The sequence below is a fragment of the Schistocerca cancellata genome, chromosome 10 (genome assembly GCF_023864275.1).
Source record: "Schistocerca cancellata isolate TAMUIC-IGC-003103 chromosome 10, iqSchCanc2.1, whole genome shotgun sequence".
NCBI classification, from domain to species: domain Eukaryota; kingdom Metazoa; phylum Arthropoda; class Insecta; order Orthoptera; family Acrididae; genus Schistocerca; species Schistocerca cancellata.
In genome coordinates, this window is record NC_064635.1 from 69,813,002 (window position 1) to 69,830,872 (window position 17,871).

At 39.8% G+C, this 17,871-nt stretch overlaps 2 protein-coding genes across 3 annotated transcripts in view; one reads left to right on the top strand and one right to left on the bottom strand.

Annotated features, from left to right (window-relative positions):
• LOC126106118 (thyroid adenoma-associated protein homolog) overlaps positions 1 to 4,293 on the bottom strand; it is a 230,947-nt gene extending 226,654 nt beyond the window's left edge. Inside the window, 1 exon segment of the mRNA XM_049912364.1 lies at positions 3,965 to 4,293. Coding sequence (XP_049768321.1) covers positions 3,965 to 4,079 — 115 coding nt within the window. The 5' untranslated portion in view covers positions 4,080 to 4,293.
• Positions 4,294 to 4,606: 313 nt separating this feature from the next.
• Positions 4,607 to 17,871, top strand: part of LOC126106366 (DNA repair protein XRCC1-like) — a 71,994-nt gene continuing 58,729 nt past the window's right edge. For both annotated transcript variants that reach the window (XM_049912630.1, XM_049912629.1), the window contains exons 1-5: positions 4,607 to 4,876; positions 4,982 to 5,179; positions 5,272 to 5,403; positions 8,611 to 8,860; positions 14,522 to 14,666. In XM_049912630.1, coding sequence (XP_049768587.1) covers positions 4,826 to 4,876; positions 4,982 to 5,179; positions 5,272 to 5,403; positions 8,611 to 8,860; positions 14,522 to 14,666 — 776 coding nt within the window. In that variant the 5' untranslated portion in view covers positions 4,607 to 4,825. The remainder of the gene's footprint in view (positions 4,877 to 4,981; positions 5,180 to 5,271; positions 5,404 to 8,610; positions 8,861 to 14,521; positions 14,667 to 17,871) is intronic.

The window sequence follows — 17,871 nt, forward strand, 5'->3', positions numbered from 1 at the left end:
CACACACACACACACACACACACACACACACACACACACACACGTTTCTTACTTACTCCTGAATTTTCACATATGCTAAATTCAATAACATCCGAGACAATGAAGGTAACTGTTATATCCTAGCCAGTAATGCCAACCGAGCCCGCTGCCAAAAGGTTGGCAGCATCAAAGTCTGGACGCCGTCCGCATAAGCAGCGCCAGCGATACGGGAAATCGCCGCAAGTCTGCGCGCGCCGCCGCTGGCTTCTGGCTTCTTAAGCGCTGGAGTCGCGAGCGCTAGGACAGTTCTGTATTCGCCGCTCAGTTGTATACTCGCCACCGATTTGTGTACTTGCTAGTCAGTTGTGTGTTCATCGCAGCAGAGTTGTTGTTTGTCGTCAGCCGACGCTGACCTAGCCGCTCCGACTCGAACTAGACAGAAATCTGTAGACACGGAGTTCACTACTGTGTTTCTGTATCTTTGTTAATAAAGGTAAGTACCGACTTTTATTTAATCAGACTGTTTGGGTTTTCATCTTCTGTTCACTTTTCCAGCGGACCGGTCGGCCCGCTATTAAAGTGTGGCGGTGACTTCGTAAGCCGTTTCTACAGCGAAGTGTTTGTCGCTACGAATGCCGCCACAAAAGTAACCCCCCTGCCTGAAGGTACAGGGATTATGATCAGTCAATTCCTTCACTGCACAATAACAACAGTGATGTTACTGATGACAATACCACTAAAGCAGAGTTACTAAATACAGTTTCCTGAAATTCCTGCACCAAAGAAGATGAAGCAAATATTCCAGAATTCGACCCAAGAACATTTGCCAACACGAGTAGCTAAGCAGTAGATATCCTTGGTGTAACAGGGCAGCTTAAATCACTTAACAGAGGTAAGGCCTATGGTCCTGATTGAATACCAGTCAGGTTCCTCTCAGAGTATGACGATAAAATAACTCCATATTTAGCAATTATACACAATTGATTGCTCACTGAAAGATCCATATCTAAGGACTGGAAAGTTGCATGAATCACAACAATACCAAAGAAAGAAAATAGGAGTAATCTGATGAATTATAGACTCATATCACTAACACTGGTATGCAATACAGTTGTGGGACATATACTGTGTTTGAACATTAGGAGTTATCTAAAAGGAAACAATTTATTGACAAACAGTCAATATGCATCCACAAAATATTGTTCTTGTGAAATGCAATTAGCTCTTTATTCTCGAAAAGTAATGAGAAACAAGGGTTGCCAAAGTGATTCCATATTTTTAGATTTCCAGAAGGCTTCTGACACTGTTTCTCACAAGTGATATCAAATTAAATCACATGCATATGGAGTACCGCCTAAGTTGTGTGACTGGAACCATGATTTGCTGTCAGATAGGTCAAAGTTCATAATAATTGACAAAACACATCAACTAAAACAGAAGTAATATATGACATTCCCCAATGAAGTGGTACAGGCCCTCTGTTGTTCCAGATCTACATAAACGATTTAGGAGACAATCCGAGTAACAATCTTAGATTGTTAGCAGATGATTCTGTCATTTATTGTCTTATAAAGTCATCAGATGATCAAAACAAATTGCAAAACGATCTAGAAAAGATACCTGTATGATACGAAAAGTGGCAATTGATTCTAAATAATAAAAAATGTGTAGTCATCCAGATGAGTACCAAAAGGAGTATGCTAAATTTTGGTTACATGATATACCACATAAATCTAAAGGCTGTAAATTCAATTATGTACTTAGGAGTTACAATTACAAACAACTTAAGTTAGAATGATCACTTATATCATTTGTGGGGAAAGCAAACCAAAGACTGAGTTATTGGCAAAGCGCTGTTAAAATGCAACGGGTTTACTAAAGAGACTGCCTGCACTACACTTGCTTGTCCTCTACTTTTCAGTGTGGGATCCACATCATATAGGATCAACGGAGAATATAGAAAAAGTTCCAAGAAGGGCATCTCATTTTATACTATTGCGAAACAGAGAGTGAGAGCGCCACCAATATGATACGTAAATTGGGGTAGCAATCATTAAGCAAAGGTGCTTTTCATTGTGGCATGATCTACTCATGAAGTTTCAATCACCAACTTTCTTCTCAGACTGTGAAAGTATTTTGTTGGTGTCCACCTACATAAGAAGTAATGATTATCATGCCTGCCCAGTTAGCTGTGCGGTCTAACGCACGGCTTTCTCGGACTGGGAAGGAGCGCCTGGTCCCCAGTATGAATCCGGCCGGTGGAACTGTGTCGAGGTCTGGTGAACTGGCCAGTCTGTGGATGGTGTTTAAGCAGTTTTCCATCTGCCTCGGTGACTGTGGGTTGGTTCCCCTTATTCCGCCTCAGCTACACTATGTCGGCGATTGCTACACAAACAAGTTCACCACATACGCGTACACCACCATTACTCTACCACGCAAACATAGGGGTTACACTCGTCTGGCGTGAGATGTTTCTGGGGGGGTGGGGGGGTGGAATTATTGTTATTCCCATCTTTGGCTGAGCTATATAGGTCAAGTGAAATTCCGCAGTTCTCCTGTTAGTTTCATTCTGTTGCTTGGATTACTTATTTCACATGTTATTTATGTTTGTTTGTCACTGTAATGAATGACATTATGGTCACCATATTGTATATGCTTGAAATGGAAGTGTCTTCCATCTTGATGATGTCACAAGTCAAATCTTACTGTGGTGTATTTGGATTGCCCCATCCAATACCCTCCACTTATTGAGGTTCTCCTGTTAGTCTCATTCTGTTGCTGGGGTTACTTATTTTACATGTTATTTATGTTTGTTTGTCTTTGTATTGAGTGCATTATGTTTGTCATATCGAATATGCTTGAAATAGTGGTGCCTTCCATATTGATGATGTCACAGGTCAAAGCACCTAGGTCGAATCACAACTTTTGGTTTTGCCCAAAATTCCAGCAGAATTACCCCCCAAAAATACAATTTTTGATACATTTAGCTTCAAAATGGCATACAAATTTAAGAAAAAACAAATGAAACAATTAATAAAATACATTACAGTATATAAGTGCTTTCCAATTAAACAAATTTTCGTACTGTTTGAATGGGTCAACTGAACCTGCAAATACCAGATGTCGGCTTCATCTCACAATGTAATGAAGTTGCGACACGTAATACCATATATGCACAGTCAGAAATAGAACAGAATGCTGATGATATTTTCCTACACCTAGCTGATGTTTTGAAATGTAAGTTGTGCCAACAGACTGATCTGTAGCATGGCCCAAAGCCTTGGTTACATTTAAAGGTGAGCATGTAATTGTCAATTGCCAAAGTGGATTAGAAGACTTCAGTTAATCCATCCAAATTGTCCAAATTAACAGCATTCTTTGATAAGGAATTATATTCCGGCATAACACTCCTCCTAGTTCCCAAGAGAGTTGCAAGAGCAGAGCAATATTCTCAACAAACAAATTCTTGGGCGCTCCTCACTCTAAAGCCTTCAGTCCTACCACTACCTATAGAAAAAAATTTGACTTGCATAACAAAGCTTTATTATTCACGAACGTGATGCAATGCAAAACGAATTCAAGTTTCATGTCCAGTCAGTAAGGACATCAGCTTTTACAACTTTAGCGTCGAATAGTACAATGCAAATGTCTTCCACATAAGTTAAAAATTATTTCATCATTCTCACTCCTCCTATTTAGCAGACGAGTTTTTAGAACATCATGTGAAATACAAGAGATTTAGAAAAAAGAGGTGCAAAACCAAGTAGTGCAATTTCTGTTTAGATAAAACCAAATATAATTTAATGAATTATTTTACTAAAGAAAGAAAGAGAGGGGGAGGGGGAGAGATAATGAGCATGGTTCCAGCAGACTACATGAAATTACTTTCAGGCATTACATTCTCAGTATGCTAAACCCGAAGACCGACAAGTAAACTTGGTCTTCCCAACTGATTCACGTCAAATGCAGCCTTAACACTACGCACCTGCTTCTAAAATGAAATCAGCTTTGACGTCCACCGACTCGAACTGCTTCCCTTCGCCTCGTTGTCCTGGTGTATTGCGCCGTTTCCCAGTTACTCGAAGTGTCATAGTGGCCATGCCAAATCCTTGCCCCTTTTATAGGTGTAAATTAAAAATACGCTCGATTTCGACAATCTCCAACAATGATTTCGAACACTATATGTTCGGAAATGTAAGGTTTTACACCAGTTGGTTATTCTACATATTAGAGTCACCACGATCTGCTACAAACAATAAATACGTGCTCCTTGTGTTGTAGTACTTCGCTGTAAACAACACTAAGCTGACCACTTTGTACGTAAGTCGTAAACACTTCCACAGTCTTTCACTAACAAACTACAATGCATCTTCTGCGTAAAGATAAAACACAGGTCTCACAGTACTGAGCAGCAGGTCAGCAGGAGACAAATCTTATTCCTTTCCAAAGTACAACACACAGAAAATTGTGGCACTTTTCACAAATTTGTTTTTACATGGTGTATATTTTGTGAGTCCTTTCAAACATTTGAATATAAGTTGATACAATTTCCTACAGTAGGAGTGAGGAACTATTCATATCTTAGGCGCTCAGTGGAACATTTTTCGCGCCAAGATATAACATCATATATCCCTCAAACAGTGTACAATTTGTTGTGGTGGCGTAGTTTGTGTATGTGTTGGGCAATGTTTGTGGCGTGTGTTTGTAAAACTGTGGTATAGATTGTACGGCCGGATGTGAAGTTCATATTAGTGATATTTTAGTTTAATTATTACATTTCATATACAGACAATTGTCGTCACATGAAATTTATTTCTGTTTCTGTCGCAACGCGTGGAATGCCAATATGCCCATGATTAAGTTTGATCGTGTTGTAAGCTGTAGCAGCGAAGATCCCGTAAGTTCTGAAAATACAATCCTTGTTATGTGTGTAAAAGTGGTGGTAGATTTTGTATGTTGTCATATGTTTCTTGAGGTAAAACTTTATTCATTTTTACTACAGAATCACCCTGCCAAAAATCTGTTAAGGACTGAAACCTACAAGAAATGGAAATGTAAGAACCCAGGAGAAGACCAGATTTCAGTCGTGTTGCAGCTAGAGAAATCATCATTGATCAGTTCTGTAGATATTGGAAATGAACACTCTGCATTCGTAGAAGTCCTTGTTGCTCGCTCTTCGGGAGACGCGGAAGATTTCAAAGTAAACTCTAAAGCTTGTATTATTGATATCAGACAATGTTCCATACAGCCATAAAGTATGTTTCTGCTGAGGTGTTAACTTTTTTTGTTTAGGTTCTCCTAGTAGCGTCTTCGTTTATGACACCAATGGAAGCACGAAATGGGGAGCATCCCAACAGGGTCCGAATGTTCAGCCGCGACCAACTTAGCAAACCAGCAGTAGATGAAAGATGGGATCGTGTAAAGGTACGGTTGGAATCACAAATGCAAAACACACACACACACAGTGTGTCACATTTGATGTTTTTTTTACATTATGGAATAATTTATGTGTAGTGTGCCCAGTAATGAACAGTGTAGCACTAGTCTTTTAAGTTATGAAGTTTCCCTGAATTCCTACTACAAAAACCTCGACTAACTAGGCCTGTGATTATGTAAATGCCTGTATATATATTAATCGTAATTTTTTGTTCGTAAACTGTAATGCCATACATACCCTGCATCATTTGTAAAAATGATCCGCATGTGAATAAAACTAACTACTTAAAAGTGGTCCACGGATGATTGGAAGTGGGCTCGAGAACTCTAAGAGATATTATAGTTAAGGGAGAGGTTAACTAAGCTGCAAATTCCATATAGAATCTATCAGGTACTCCTTCAGATCCATGGGCTCTGCATAATTGTAGCAAATTTATCTATTTCTTAATGTCACTGATATATGTATCACTATTTTTGCCATGGAATGAGAAGTAAACTGTGGCAGAACTCATGGATGTTTCTTTGTTAATGAATATTTGAATATAGAGGTCACACTCCTGCTTTTGCTTTGCTATCCCTGATTTTGGTTCCTGTGTCAACTATGAGTGTTTCGGGCCGCTGACAACCTTAACATATGACCAAAGTTTCTGTGTGTTTTCTTTCCATAATCTTCCGCGAAGATTGTTGTTCCGTGCATCACACAATGTGCTGTTAGTTTCACTTTATTAGTCTACTGAAATATGCAGTGTTTCTTGGTTTCTGAAAAGCATTTCACTCAGTACCGCATATACACTTACTGTCAGAAGTACTATCTTATAGGGTATAGAGTGAAATTTGTGACTGGATTGAGGGCTTTTGGTATGGAGGACACAGCATGTTATTTTAGATGGAGACTAACTGTCTGATGTTCAGGCAATTTCAGGTGTGCCCCAGGAAAGTGTGTTGGGATCCATGCTGTTCATGTTGTATATTAATGACCTTGCTGACAATACTAATTTTTTTTCCCAGATGATGCAGTTATCTATATTTGAGAAAAGCTGCATAAATATTCATCAGATTGGTTGGTTGGTTGATTTGGGGGAAGGGACCAACTAGCGAGGTCATCAGTCCCACCCAATAAGGGAAAGATGGGGAAGGAAGTCAGCACTGCCATTTCAAAGGAACTATCTCAGCATTTGCCTGCAGCAGTTTAGGGAAATTACGGAAAACCTAAATTGGGATGGCCGGATGCGGGTTTGAACCATTTTCCTCTCGAATGCGAGTCCAGTGTGATAACCACTGTGCCACCTCGCTCAGTATTCGGTCACATCTTGATAAGATGTCAACCTGGTGCAGAGATTGGCAACTTGCTCTAAATATCCAGAAATGTAAAATTATGTACTTCACAAAACAAAACAAAAGTAGTATCCCACAACTGCAGCATCAGTGAGTCTCTGTTGGAATCAGCCAACTCATACAAATACCTGGGTGTAGCACTTTGTAGGGATGTGAAATGGAATGATCACATAGTTTGTCATGGAAAAAGCACGTGTTAGAATGCAGTTCATTGATAGAATACTGGGGAAGCTAGTCTACAAAAGAGATTGCTTACAAATCACCCCATCCTAGAATATTGCTCACATGTGTGGGACCCATACCAGATAGGACTAATAGGAGCTACTGAACGTATACAGAGAAGGAAGGCAGGAATGGTCACAGGTTTGTGTCGCAGAAATACTGAAACAACTGAAATGGCAGAATCTTGAAGACAGGTGTAAACTGTCCCTAGAAAGTTTAGGATAGCCACAAGAGCTATTATATCAATGAAAATGGTCAATTTTTGCAGGATAATATAAATGGATACATAAAGAAATCTATTCAACACATTGTATTCCATCAAATAAACAAATGTAAATAAGTAAAAGAACACTATACAAGAACAAATACGTAATTTCTTGAATGAAGGTACAATCAGTCTTACAGATTAATTATTAACTTACATTTTGTGTGACATAGTCTATGCTACACTGCTGCTGGAAGTATAACAAGTGCTTTTGTACACTCCAAGTAGAATCATGTTGCTATCGTGCCATGTCCAGTGGCTGTACCTCTGATGGGTATTTCAGTGGCTTTTCTATACCACAGTCACTTATTTCAGTATGCCATTCTGCATTCATGGGACTATTTAAAGGAGAAACCACAGTATGGTCTTCTTCAGTGAAACAGTATTGGGGGAAAGAAAAAAGAGAGAGAGTTAGTTCACTATTTCGTCCTTCTCTCTGTCAACCTTTGTTTTGGTGCCACTGTGGTCATAAATTGTAGACAGATGGCTTTGTTCCATTTACTCATTTAACCCTCGAGCAGGTGTGCTGTTTTTCATAATACGAACAGGTACCCAGTGTAGTTTGTACATACGTAAAGAATAACTGTCTTTATTTTACCAGAGTAAACATGTATAAGCAAAATCACTTTTTAATCTTAGTTTTATTAGACAACGGTAAAATACACTTATGTAATATCAGGTAAAGCATAATTTCATTAAACAATAATGAAATAAACTTCCATTATGTCACTCTGTTGTCACAGACAGGTGATACCCCACAGTAATGACCCACCCAAAGCATTAAACAGTGCAGTTGCATCAGATCCCAGCCAACTGCTTATTTGATTGCTAATTATCTCACAGACAACTGCATCATTGTAGGATTGTGCTACTAGCTTGTAATCTGGGTGATTTTCTTGCATGCAACATAATTTTTTTTTATCTATCTCGCTGTTTATTTGTATTACCGCTACTCCCTTGGAAGTATGACAACACAATTTATCACTGTGTTAACTGAAGCAATAATGAAGGAATAGGTATGGGCTCATAGTTGTAAAACAACAATGAAGTGGTGCAAAAGAATTTTATTTGTGGTTAGCGCACTTCGTACATAGCGACGCCTGCTTGAGGGTTAACATAAGAGCAGCACTTCTTAGGTTTTTTCTATCATTATAAGCCTAACATTATGTGCATCAGTCTGTTAACTGTTTTTAAAAACAGGAATGACATGAGATTTTTTTTTTTCCAGTTGCTCAGCAGCTTCCATTGGTCCAGTGGCTTGCCACATCTCCAATTACGAAGAGATGCTGTCGCAACTAGAGTGAAGAATGCCCTTCGTGGTACATTTCTAAGAATTTACTGTATCCGAAAGTTAATTCACAACTCTGCCACAGGTCGTATGCCGCCAGCCGTTCAATCGACACGTGCAGTACGGTTTGACCTTCTTGAAGCTCCACACCTCACAAGAAGAAAAGAGCTCAGACGCAGTGGTCGAACAGCATCAGACAAAACTAGGCAGGTTCGTCATTCGTGAGGAAGACCCTACTGATGATGACATAAGGGTGGGAAGCCTGTTTGCTGTGAAGCACGGGGCGACTGTCGGTGGAGGCCTACTGGGTGGGCCCCACAAGCCGCCCCCGACAGGTGAGGAACCGGTGTGACACAGTTGCTGTGTCTCACTCCTTCCTATTTCTGTTAGAAATTACTGTCTATTACCACTGAATTAGATACGCTCCTTATCACTTACACTCTCGTTTTCCTTCCCCATTGTCAAGAAAAAGGTATCGGAGACTAAGGCAGAGGACGAATGTACCCGAGTAACTGCAGAGTGATTTTTGATTGACAAAATGTGTTTGTTGAAAGTACGATGTTTATTGCCTATGTGTGAAAGATAAAATCTTTCTGGATAACCATCTGGCCATCAGAAGAGGAAATCAGCATACATTTACTCAGTGTTACTTTCTTCAGCTTCATTTAAGGTTGAAATGTTCAGTTTGTGGGGATAGTGCATAGTCTTCAGATCGTATAAAAATTTTCAAGTTTGTCACTAGTAAGAAAGAATGCTAAGCACACAAGCTTTTGTCCAGAAGGCCTTCTTCTGAAATAGATAACATACACACACATTCACACAAACGCAGCTCACACATGACCACTGTCTCTGGTCACTGTGGCCAGACTTTGCTTCTCCCGTCGTGTGCAGTTGCTCACAGTCCAGCTTTGGCGCCCAGAGACAGAGAGAGAGAGAGAGAGAGAGAGAGAGAGAGAGTGTGTGTGTGTGTGTGTGTGTGTGTGTGTTTTGTCTATTTCGGAAGAAGTTCTTCTGGCCAGAAGCTTACATGTTCAGTAGTCTTTTTGTTGCGTCTGTCTGCAACTCAACATCTGTACTATATTGTGAGTAGCAATCTGTCCTTTTCATAATATTATCATTATTCCATCCTGGATTTCCCATTGTCTGATTTTTCACTAGTAAGAAAATGTTTTAGAAAATTAGTTTCACCATCAGTCCATAGTAGAAGATCATGAAATAATTCCTTTCTCTTGATATTATGTTCCTGGGAGACATGTATCTAGTAATGGGCAGTGTACAGAACTTGAGACTTTGAATGCTCATTAAGGACTGACATCATTGATGAGCTTTTAGATAACACCGTGCTTCAGACCTGACTGATGCAGCTGCTATATGTGAGGTAGGACATTATGAAAAAGCTCAACAACCATTTGATTTGCTGTCAATGGCTCAGTGCCTCATCTACATGGTTAGTGATCACCTTTATGACTTCCATTGTTTTTATTCCACCCTGGAGTTTCCAGTATCATATCAGTATTGCCAAGAGGTGGATCCGAATTATTTCCTGATCCTCAGTTCATTTACCAAAACCCAATGAATGATGATGGGAAAAGTAAATTTATTTGTTCTCGATTTATGGTTTCCACCTTCTGGAATTTGGTTCACACTTAATGTTTCCATCAGTTCTTGTTATAGGTGACTTTAATGTGTGAGCACCACTCTCACTCCATTCTCACTATTCCAAACATGCTTCAGACTACCGAGAACCTACTTTCACTTTCCTTGTTTACCTCTGCATCCACCTACGTACTCTGTAAGCCACCATATGGTGCGTGGTGAAAAGGGTACCTTGCATCACTTGTTCCACTTCCAGTGGAGCAAGGGAAAAATTACTGTCAGTATATTTCCATACAAGTCCTTGGAGTCCGTACCCTAGATGTAGGCTACATCGATGGCAGTAGTCATCTGGCAATCTGTTACGAATGACAGTTCTCTAAAACTTTCTCAGTAGTTAGAAACTAATTCACTGACTCCAAATTCCTTGACATCAGCTGTATTAGGTATAGATTTACTATCCAGTAGCGACTGTTTCTCCATTGTGTTTCACAAAAAAAGTCTCCTTCCCTCTGGGAATTCCCATTTGAGTTTGCAAAGCACCTTCTTACAACCAATCGCATGTTCTCATCCCATTTCGGTGTCACTTTGCAACATCACACACAGAGTGTTAATGGACATAACTGTCAAGCAGCACACTTTCGAATTGCTTCAGTCTCTTCCTTTAATTCAACCTGGTGGGGATCCCAAACACTTGAGCAGTATTCTAGAATGAGTTGTACAAGGTTTCTTATTCTTTCTTGAGTGTCGTCAGAGTTTAAGTACTTGTTTATTTCCGTTGGAAACATCACTGATCAGAAATACTAAATTGGTGATCCCTTCATATATCAGTATGTGTCATATCAACCAATCCCTTCATTTAGTCAAGTTGTTCCACACATTTATTATCTCCCCAGTTCTGTTCAGTACTTCCTCATTAGTTATGTGATCTACCCATCTAATCTTAAGCATTCTTCTGTAACACCACATTTCAAAAGCTGCTGTTATCTTTTTATCTAAGCTGTTTATTGTTCATGTTTCATTTCCATACATGGCTACGCACCAGACAAATACCTTCAGAAAAGACATCGTAACACTTAAGTCTATATTCGATGTTAACAACAATCTTCAGAAACGCCTTTCTTGCCATTGCTAGTCTACATTTTATATCCTCCCTACTTTGGCCATCATCAGTTATTTTACTGCTCAAATAGAAAAACCTGTGTACTATTTTAAGTGTCTTGTGTCCTAATCTACTTACCTGAGCAACACCTGGTTTAATTTGAGTACATTCCATCACCCGTGTCTTGTTTTTATTGATGTTCATCTTATATTCTCCTTTCAAAACACTGTCCGTTCTGTTCAACTGCTCTTTCAAGTCCTTTACTCTATCTTATAGATTGGCAAACATCAAAGTTTTTATTTCTTCTCCTTGAACTTGGACCTGTCTCTCTCCCTTCTCTAACGCTACTTCCCTTTCATGCCCCTCGACTCTTATTACTGCTGTCTGGTTTCTGTACAAGTTGTAAATAGCCTTTTGGTCCCTGTATTGGACGTCATGCTATGTTCAGAATTTCAAAGAGACTATTCCACTCAGTATTGTCAAAAGCTTTCTCCAAGCCTACACATGCTGTAAGTCTAGGCTTGCCTTTCTTTAACCTATCTTCAATGATAAGTTCTAGGGTCATGTTCTTACATTTCTCCGAAATCCAATTGATCTTCCCTGCAGTCGGCTTCTACTAGTTTTTCCATTCTTCTGTAAAGAATTCATGTTTTTGCAACCATGACTTATTAAACAGATAGTTCGATAGTATTCACTTCTGTCAGTAACTGCTTTCTTTGGAATTGGGATCAGTATATTGTTCTTAAAATCTGGGGGTATTTTGCCTGTTTCATACATGCTACTCACAAGGGAACCTCCCCATCACACCCCCCCTCACATTTAGTAATAAGTTGGCACAGTGGATAGGCCCTGAAAAACTGAACACAGATCAATCGAGAAAACAGGAAGAAGTTGTGTGGAACTATGAGAAAAATAAGCAAAATATACAAAACGAGTAGTCGATGTGCAGGACAGGCAACATCAACGATAGCGTAAGCACGGGAATGCCGTGGTCCCGTGGTTAGCGTGAGCAGCTGCGGAACGAGAGGTCCTGGGTTCATGTCTTCCCTCGGGCGAAAAGTTTAATTTTTTATTTTCAGACAATTATCAACGTTCATGGCACTCACACATAATCAACTTTGCTCTCCAAAATTCCAGGACATTTTCAGATTTGCTTGGACATATGCAGGATTTGACGGTCTACGCAGGGAAAAATTTGAAAACGTTAAAAACATGTTTTGACAGAGCACAGGGAAAACTGTGTGACTGTGAAAATGTTGCATTCATTTGTTGCAGTTTATGTGACAAACTCTTATGTTTTCATCACTTTTTTGGGAGTGATTATCACACCCACAAGAAAACCTAAATCGGGCAAGGTAGAAGAATCTCTTTACCCATTCACCAAGTGTACAAGTTAGGGGGGTCGACAACATATTCCTGTCATGTGACGCACATGCAGTCACCAGTGTCGTATAGAATATATCAGACGTGTTTTCCTGTGGAGGAATCGGTTGACCTATGACCTTGCGACCAAATGTTTTCGGTTCCCATTGGAGAGGCACATTCTTTCGTCTACTAATTGCTCGGTTTTGTGGTGTGGTCGCAAAACACAGACACTTAACTTATTACAGTGAACAGAGATGTCAATGAACGAACGGACAGATCATAAATTTGCGAAAATAAAGAAATTAAATTTTTCGCTCGAGGGAGAACTTGAACCAAGGACCTCTCATACCGCAGCTGCTCACGCTAACCACGGGACCACGGCACTCCTGAGCTCACAATGTCCTTGATGTTGCCTATCTTGCCCATGGACTACTCGCTTTGTATATTTTGCTTATTTTTTTCATAGTTCCACACAACTTCTTCCTGTTTTCTCGATTGATCCGTGTTCAGTTTCCCAAGGCCTATCCACTGTGCCAACTTATAACTAAATCTGAGGGGGGTGCGATGGGGAGGTTCCCTTGTCAGCAGATGGAATAGTTTTGTCACAGCTGCTTCTGCCAAGGGTGTCAGTAGCTCTGACAGAATGTCATCTATTCCAAGGGTCTTGTTTCGACTTCGATCTTGCAGTGCTCTGTCAAGTTATTCTTGCAGTACCATACCTCATCTTCATATACGTCTTCTTCCATTTCCATATTATTTCTTTCAAGTTAGTCTCCCTTGTACAGCCCTTCTCTATACTACTTCCACCTTTCAGCCTTCTCTTCTTTGCTTAGTACTGGTTTTCCATCTAAGCTGTTGATGTTCATACAGCGGCTTCTCTTTTCTCCAGAAGTCTCTTTAATTTGCTGTAGGTGGTATCTATTTTCCCCCCTAGCAAAATATGCTTCTAAATTCTTAAATTTGTCCTCTAGCCATTCCTGCTTTGTCATGTTGCACTTCCTGTCTATCTCACTTTTTAGACATTTGTATTCCCTTTTGCCTGCTTCATTTGCTGCATTTTTATATTTTCTCCTTTCATCAGTCAAATTCAGTATGTCCTGTGTTACTTAGGGATTTCTATTGGGCCTTGTCTTTTTACATATTTCATCCTCTGCTGTCTTCACTATTTCATCTCTTAAAGCTACCCATTCTTCTTCAACTGTATTTGTTTCCCCTTAGTTCTTTCAACTTATCTAGGTCCCATCTCCTTAATTTTCTACCTCTTTGCAATTTCTTCAGTTTTAATCTACAGTTCATAACCAATAAATTATGGCCAGAGTCCACATCTGTCCCTGGAAATGTCTTTAAAATTTGATTCCAAAATATGTCTTACCATTATATAATGAATCTGAAACCTTCCAGTGTCTCTCATGCCTCTTCCACATAAACGTTCTTTCATGATTCTTAATCCGAGTGTTAGCGATGATTAACATGGACACAGTAAGAAGGTAAAAAACAGTTTCGACAAGGACCCTTCCATTACGCTTATGAAGTGTGAGGAATGTCGATCTATTGCCAGACGGAAGTCCTGTTACTTCAGCTCCTGACCTCTTGGTTCTCACACTTTGATAAGGTGATAAGGCATATGATCCTAATATGTAGATAAGTGTAGTAATAGAGAAGATCTCTCATGTGTTCTGCAGTAGTGTTGACAATTTTTTGTGTACATTATGCTACAAAAAAATACAAGAAAAGTGACGTTATTAACTCCCCCTCCCCAAATTGCTACAAATTACTGCAAACTTGGTGCATTACTCCACTCCACCACTTTTCTGTAATGGTAGCAGTAAATTTAATTATTTTGTGGTCAAATTAATTTAAAGAAAGTGTGATCATACAGTGTAATTTCTTGGGGTAACCTGTGGCAACACAAGTTAAGTGACATTGCTGTTCACAGGAGCTGCAGCAATTATGGATGCTTCAAAACCCTCTGCTTTAGCTTCAATGGACCGGCCTGGAAGGAAGCACAGTCCCGTTGTCAAAACTGATGGAGAAAGTTCTGCAAAGAAGAAGGAAAATAAGCCAGCTGAGGTTTCGCCCAGGTGAAAAGTCAAAGCCTGTACTCTGTGTTTTGTACGAGCTGTGTGATGATATTGTCACTTACTGTAGCTATTACTGTTTATTTGTTCACGGCATTTTGTCTTCACTTAGACTGTTGTTTATTTATTTTCACTATCAGTTTCTGCTTATGAAGCCATTGACTAGTGAATGCCTGTATAGAGAAGCATACATATGTTACCAATATGAACATGGCACAGTATGAATTGAGAGACTGTCAAATACAGGGCTCGGACAGTCAGTGCAGCAGCAGGCAGCAGCTCTAGCATTTGGCTGATTTGGAGTAATATAGTTTAGTTTCTGTGTTTTCTCACACTTCCATGAAGAAGTGGGTTGTATCTGTGTATTTTACTGTGCAAACTAGTGTTTGCCAACGTACATTAAATTTTTTCTGTTGTTTAAACCCAGGGCCGGTTTGTACCACAAGACAAGACTATGTGACCACCTAGGGCGGCAAAATTTTAGGGACAGCAAAGGGTAGAAAAAGTTAATTTCAAATCAAGCAGCGAAAACAATGAGCAAATGGGGAGAAAAAATGAAAAAGAGGAAAAATTAAAATGCTGAACTGTTCTGAAAACCATACATAACAGTTGCTTAATAAGTCTTTGCTTTGACAAAAGTGGATGCTGGAAAAGATGAGATTTATCCTCATTCGAAAAATATTTCAATAAAACCAGAAATGAAGGAATACCATGATTATTCAGATAATCTTGTTTGATACTTTGGCATGTCCCCCATCAGTATAGCATTACTTCTAAAATCAATGAATTTATTAGTTCATTGTCTTACAGATAAACGAAATAAGTAACTAATGCCAAATTTGGTTGCACTGGTATATTCAGATGAGTTCTAGTTTAAAATGTTCAGCATATTCTTCTTGTTTCTGTTATTTTGGGAAATTTCAAAAGTTGATGACAACTAATAAGAAATTGAGGACATTTGCTTTAAAGGAATTGAGGAGACAGCATGAAAATTGAGGTTTGTCCCCAGAAAATGAGGACATATGGTCATTTTAATTTAATGATTAAAAGTATAATAGGAGATTTGCAATGTTGTTGTGCCTTTTGATGTTGGTCGTGTTGGAGGAGGGGAAATATCAGGGAGCCCAATGGTAGTAAAAAAGATGGGTTTTCCTTTTTCAGTTCTTGCATAGGGTACCAAAACACCTAGCAATAGTCCTGCATAAACCTTAGTGCATATCCTCGTGTGAGGCAGCTTCCTTGTGCAATTTTTCTACCACCAGAAGCATCACATTGCATGACGGCATTTAAATCTCATGTTAGTACACAGTATATAGTTCAGATTGGTGCTTTAGACTTTGAATTTTTTCCATACAGTAGCTTTCGTGTAAGGAAAGTTTCTAGTAAAAAGTAACTGTTGAGCATCCATTTCCAGTAAAGACATTTGTTTCTGTTTGAAGAGCCCACAGATCTTTTGGTCCCAGGTTGTATTGTGAATTAAGCAGAGCAGATTTTAATGTTTGTTTATTCTCCTCAGTATATTTTGCATACATTCCAAACTTGGTAATGCCACAGTCAGCTAATTTTCTCTTTTGCAGGGGTCTGTTAGTACTTTCTAAAATCCTGAGTGCTTGCTTATGCTTTTGAGATTTTATTCAATTTAAAAAAAAAAATGGTTTTGACACACACACACACACACACACACAAAACACAAACACAAACCCACAGTGCAATATGGCTAGGGTATGTGCTTGTTAGCAGACAGGAGGAGAATTGGCTGCTATCTGTAACCAGCTGGAAGCTGCATTGACACCTATTGACAAGCTTTGGGCTGTTCTTCAAAGCTGTGGCAACATGGGGCTACAGTGATGAGACCTATAACACGTTTGGTACCATTAGAATCCCCTGGTGACCTGGTTGTTACTGTCTCTTCTGATATGCATCATTTGACTGGTCTCTCCTCACTTAAGAGTGGGTGGTGGGTTCGCATGTCACTGAGTAAAGGGCGAAAGGGAATGTCCCCCAGGGCTGGCTTCTTGAGCCTTAGCAACAGATATGAGGTGCTACCCGCAGCTGATAATACTTTTGAGCTAGCACCTGATGCCTCTCCTGTTGGGCCAATGACCAATTTTCATGCACATTCTGTACAAATTCAGAGGGTGGGTATGCCAGTCATTGGGAGTTCCGACATTAAGTGGTTAGTGAAGCCCATCATGAAAATAGCATGCAGGGCAGGAAAAAATTCCAGTGTGCACTCAGTGTGTTTGCCGGGATGGGGGGAGGGGGGCGTTTCGTCTGTGATGTGGAGGAGGCTCTGCCAATGTCTTTCGAGGGCACTGGGTTTGACTGGCTGCAAATAGTGGCACTTGATGGCACTAGTGAAGGCTGCCACTTGGGTTCTGAGGCTGTCCTCTGCTCTTTCCAGCATATGGCTGATTTGTTGAATGCAACTAGCATCGCAGGCAGGCTGCACGTTCAAGCTATTTGTAGCATTGTACTCAGGGTCAGTCACAAACCTCTGCTTTGGAGCAGAGTGAAGGTCTAAGCCAGAGGCTCGGATGGCTTTGTAACAGTGTCGGATGTGAATTTCTTGAGTTCCGCTGTCAGATGGAGAACTGTTGGGTTCCCCTTAATAGGTCAGGTGTGTACAACAAACAGGAAGTGGCTACTAGGTTAATGGTGTACGTGGGGCATGCAAGTGGTGATTTTTTAGGTTAGAGAACCTCCCCCCCACCCCACCCCCCACCGCCGCCCTTGGGATCAGAGACAAATTGCCTGCCAAAATCGAAATTACATCAGCCACAATGTTCTCAGAGAATGCACCTCCTCACAGAATGTACACAGAAAAGATTAGTATGGAATTAGTATACTGCAGGGGCTTCCAAGGAAAGGTCCCAGAATTAGTACTGTTTATTGAACATTATGACACCCAGACAGTATTAAGGACAAAAAGTTGGTTGAAACTGGAAGTGAAAAGCAACGAAATCCTAAGTTAATTTTGGAATATTTATTGTAAGGATAGTTTAGTCACCAATGGTGCAGCGTATTTATTGCAATAAAAAAACTTGATAGTCTCTAAGGAAGTTATCACAGATTGCGAATGTGAATTAGTCTGGCTGAAGTTAAGTATCAAAGGGCAGTCAAAAATGGTAATCGGATGCTTTTATAGTCCACCTAGGTCAGTAGCACTTCAGATAAAACTTATAGAATATCATTAATAATTTTCTTG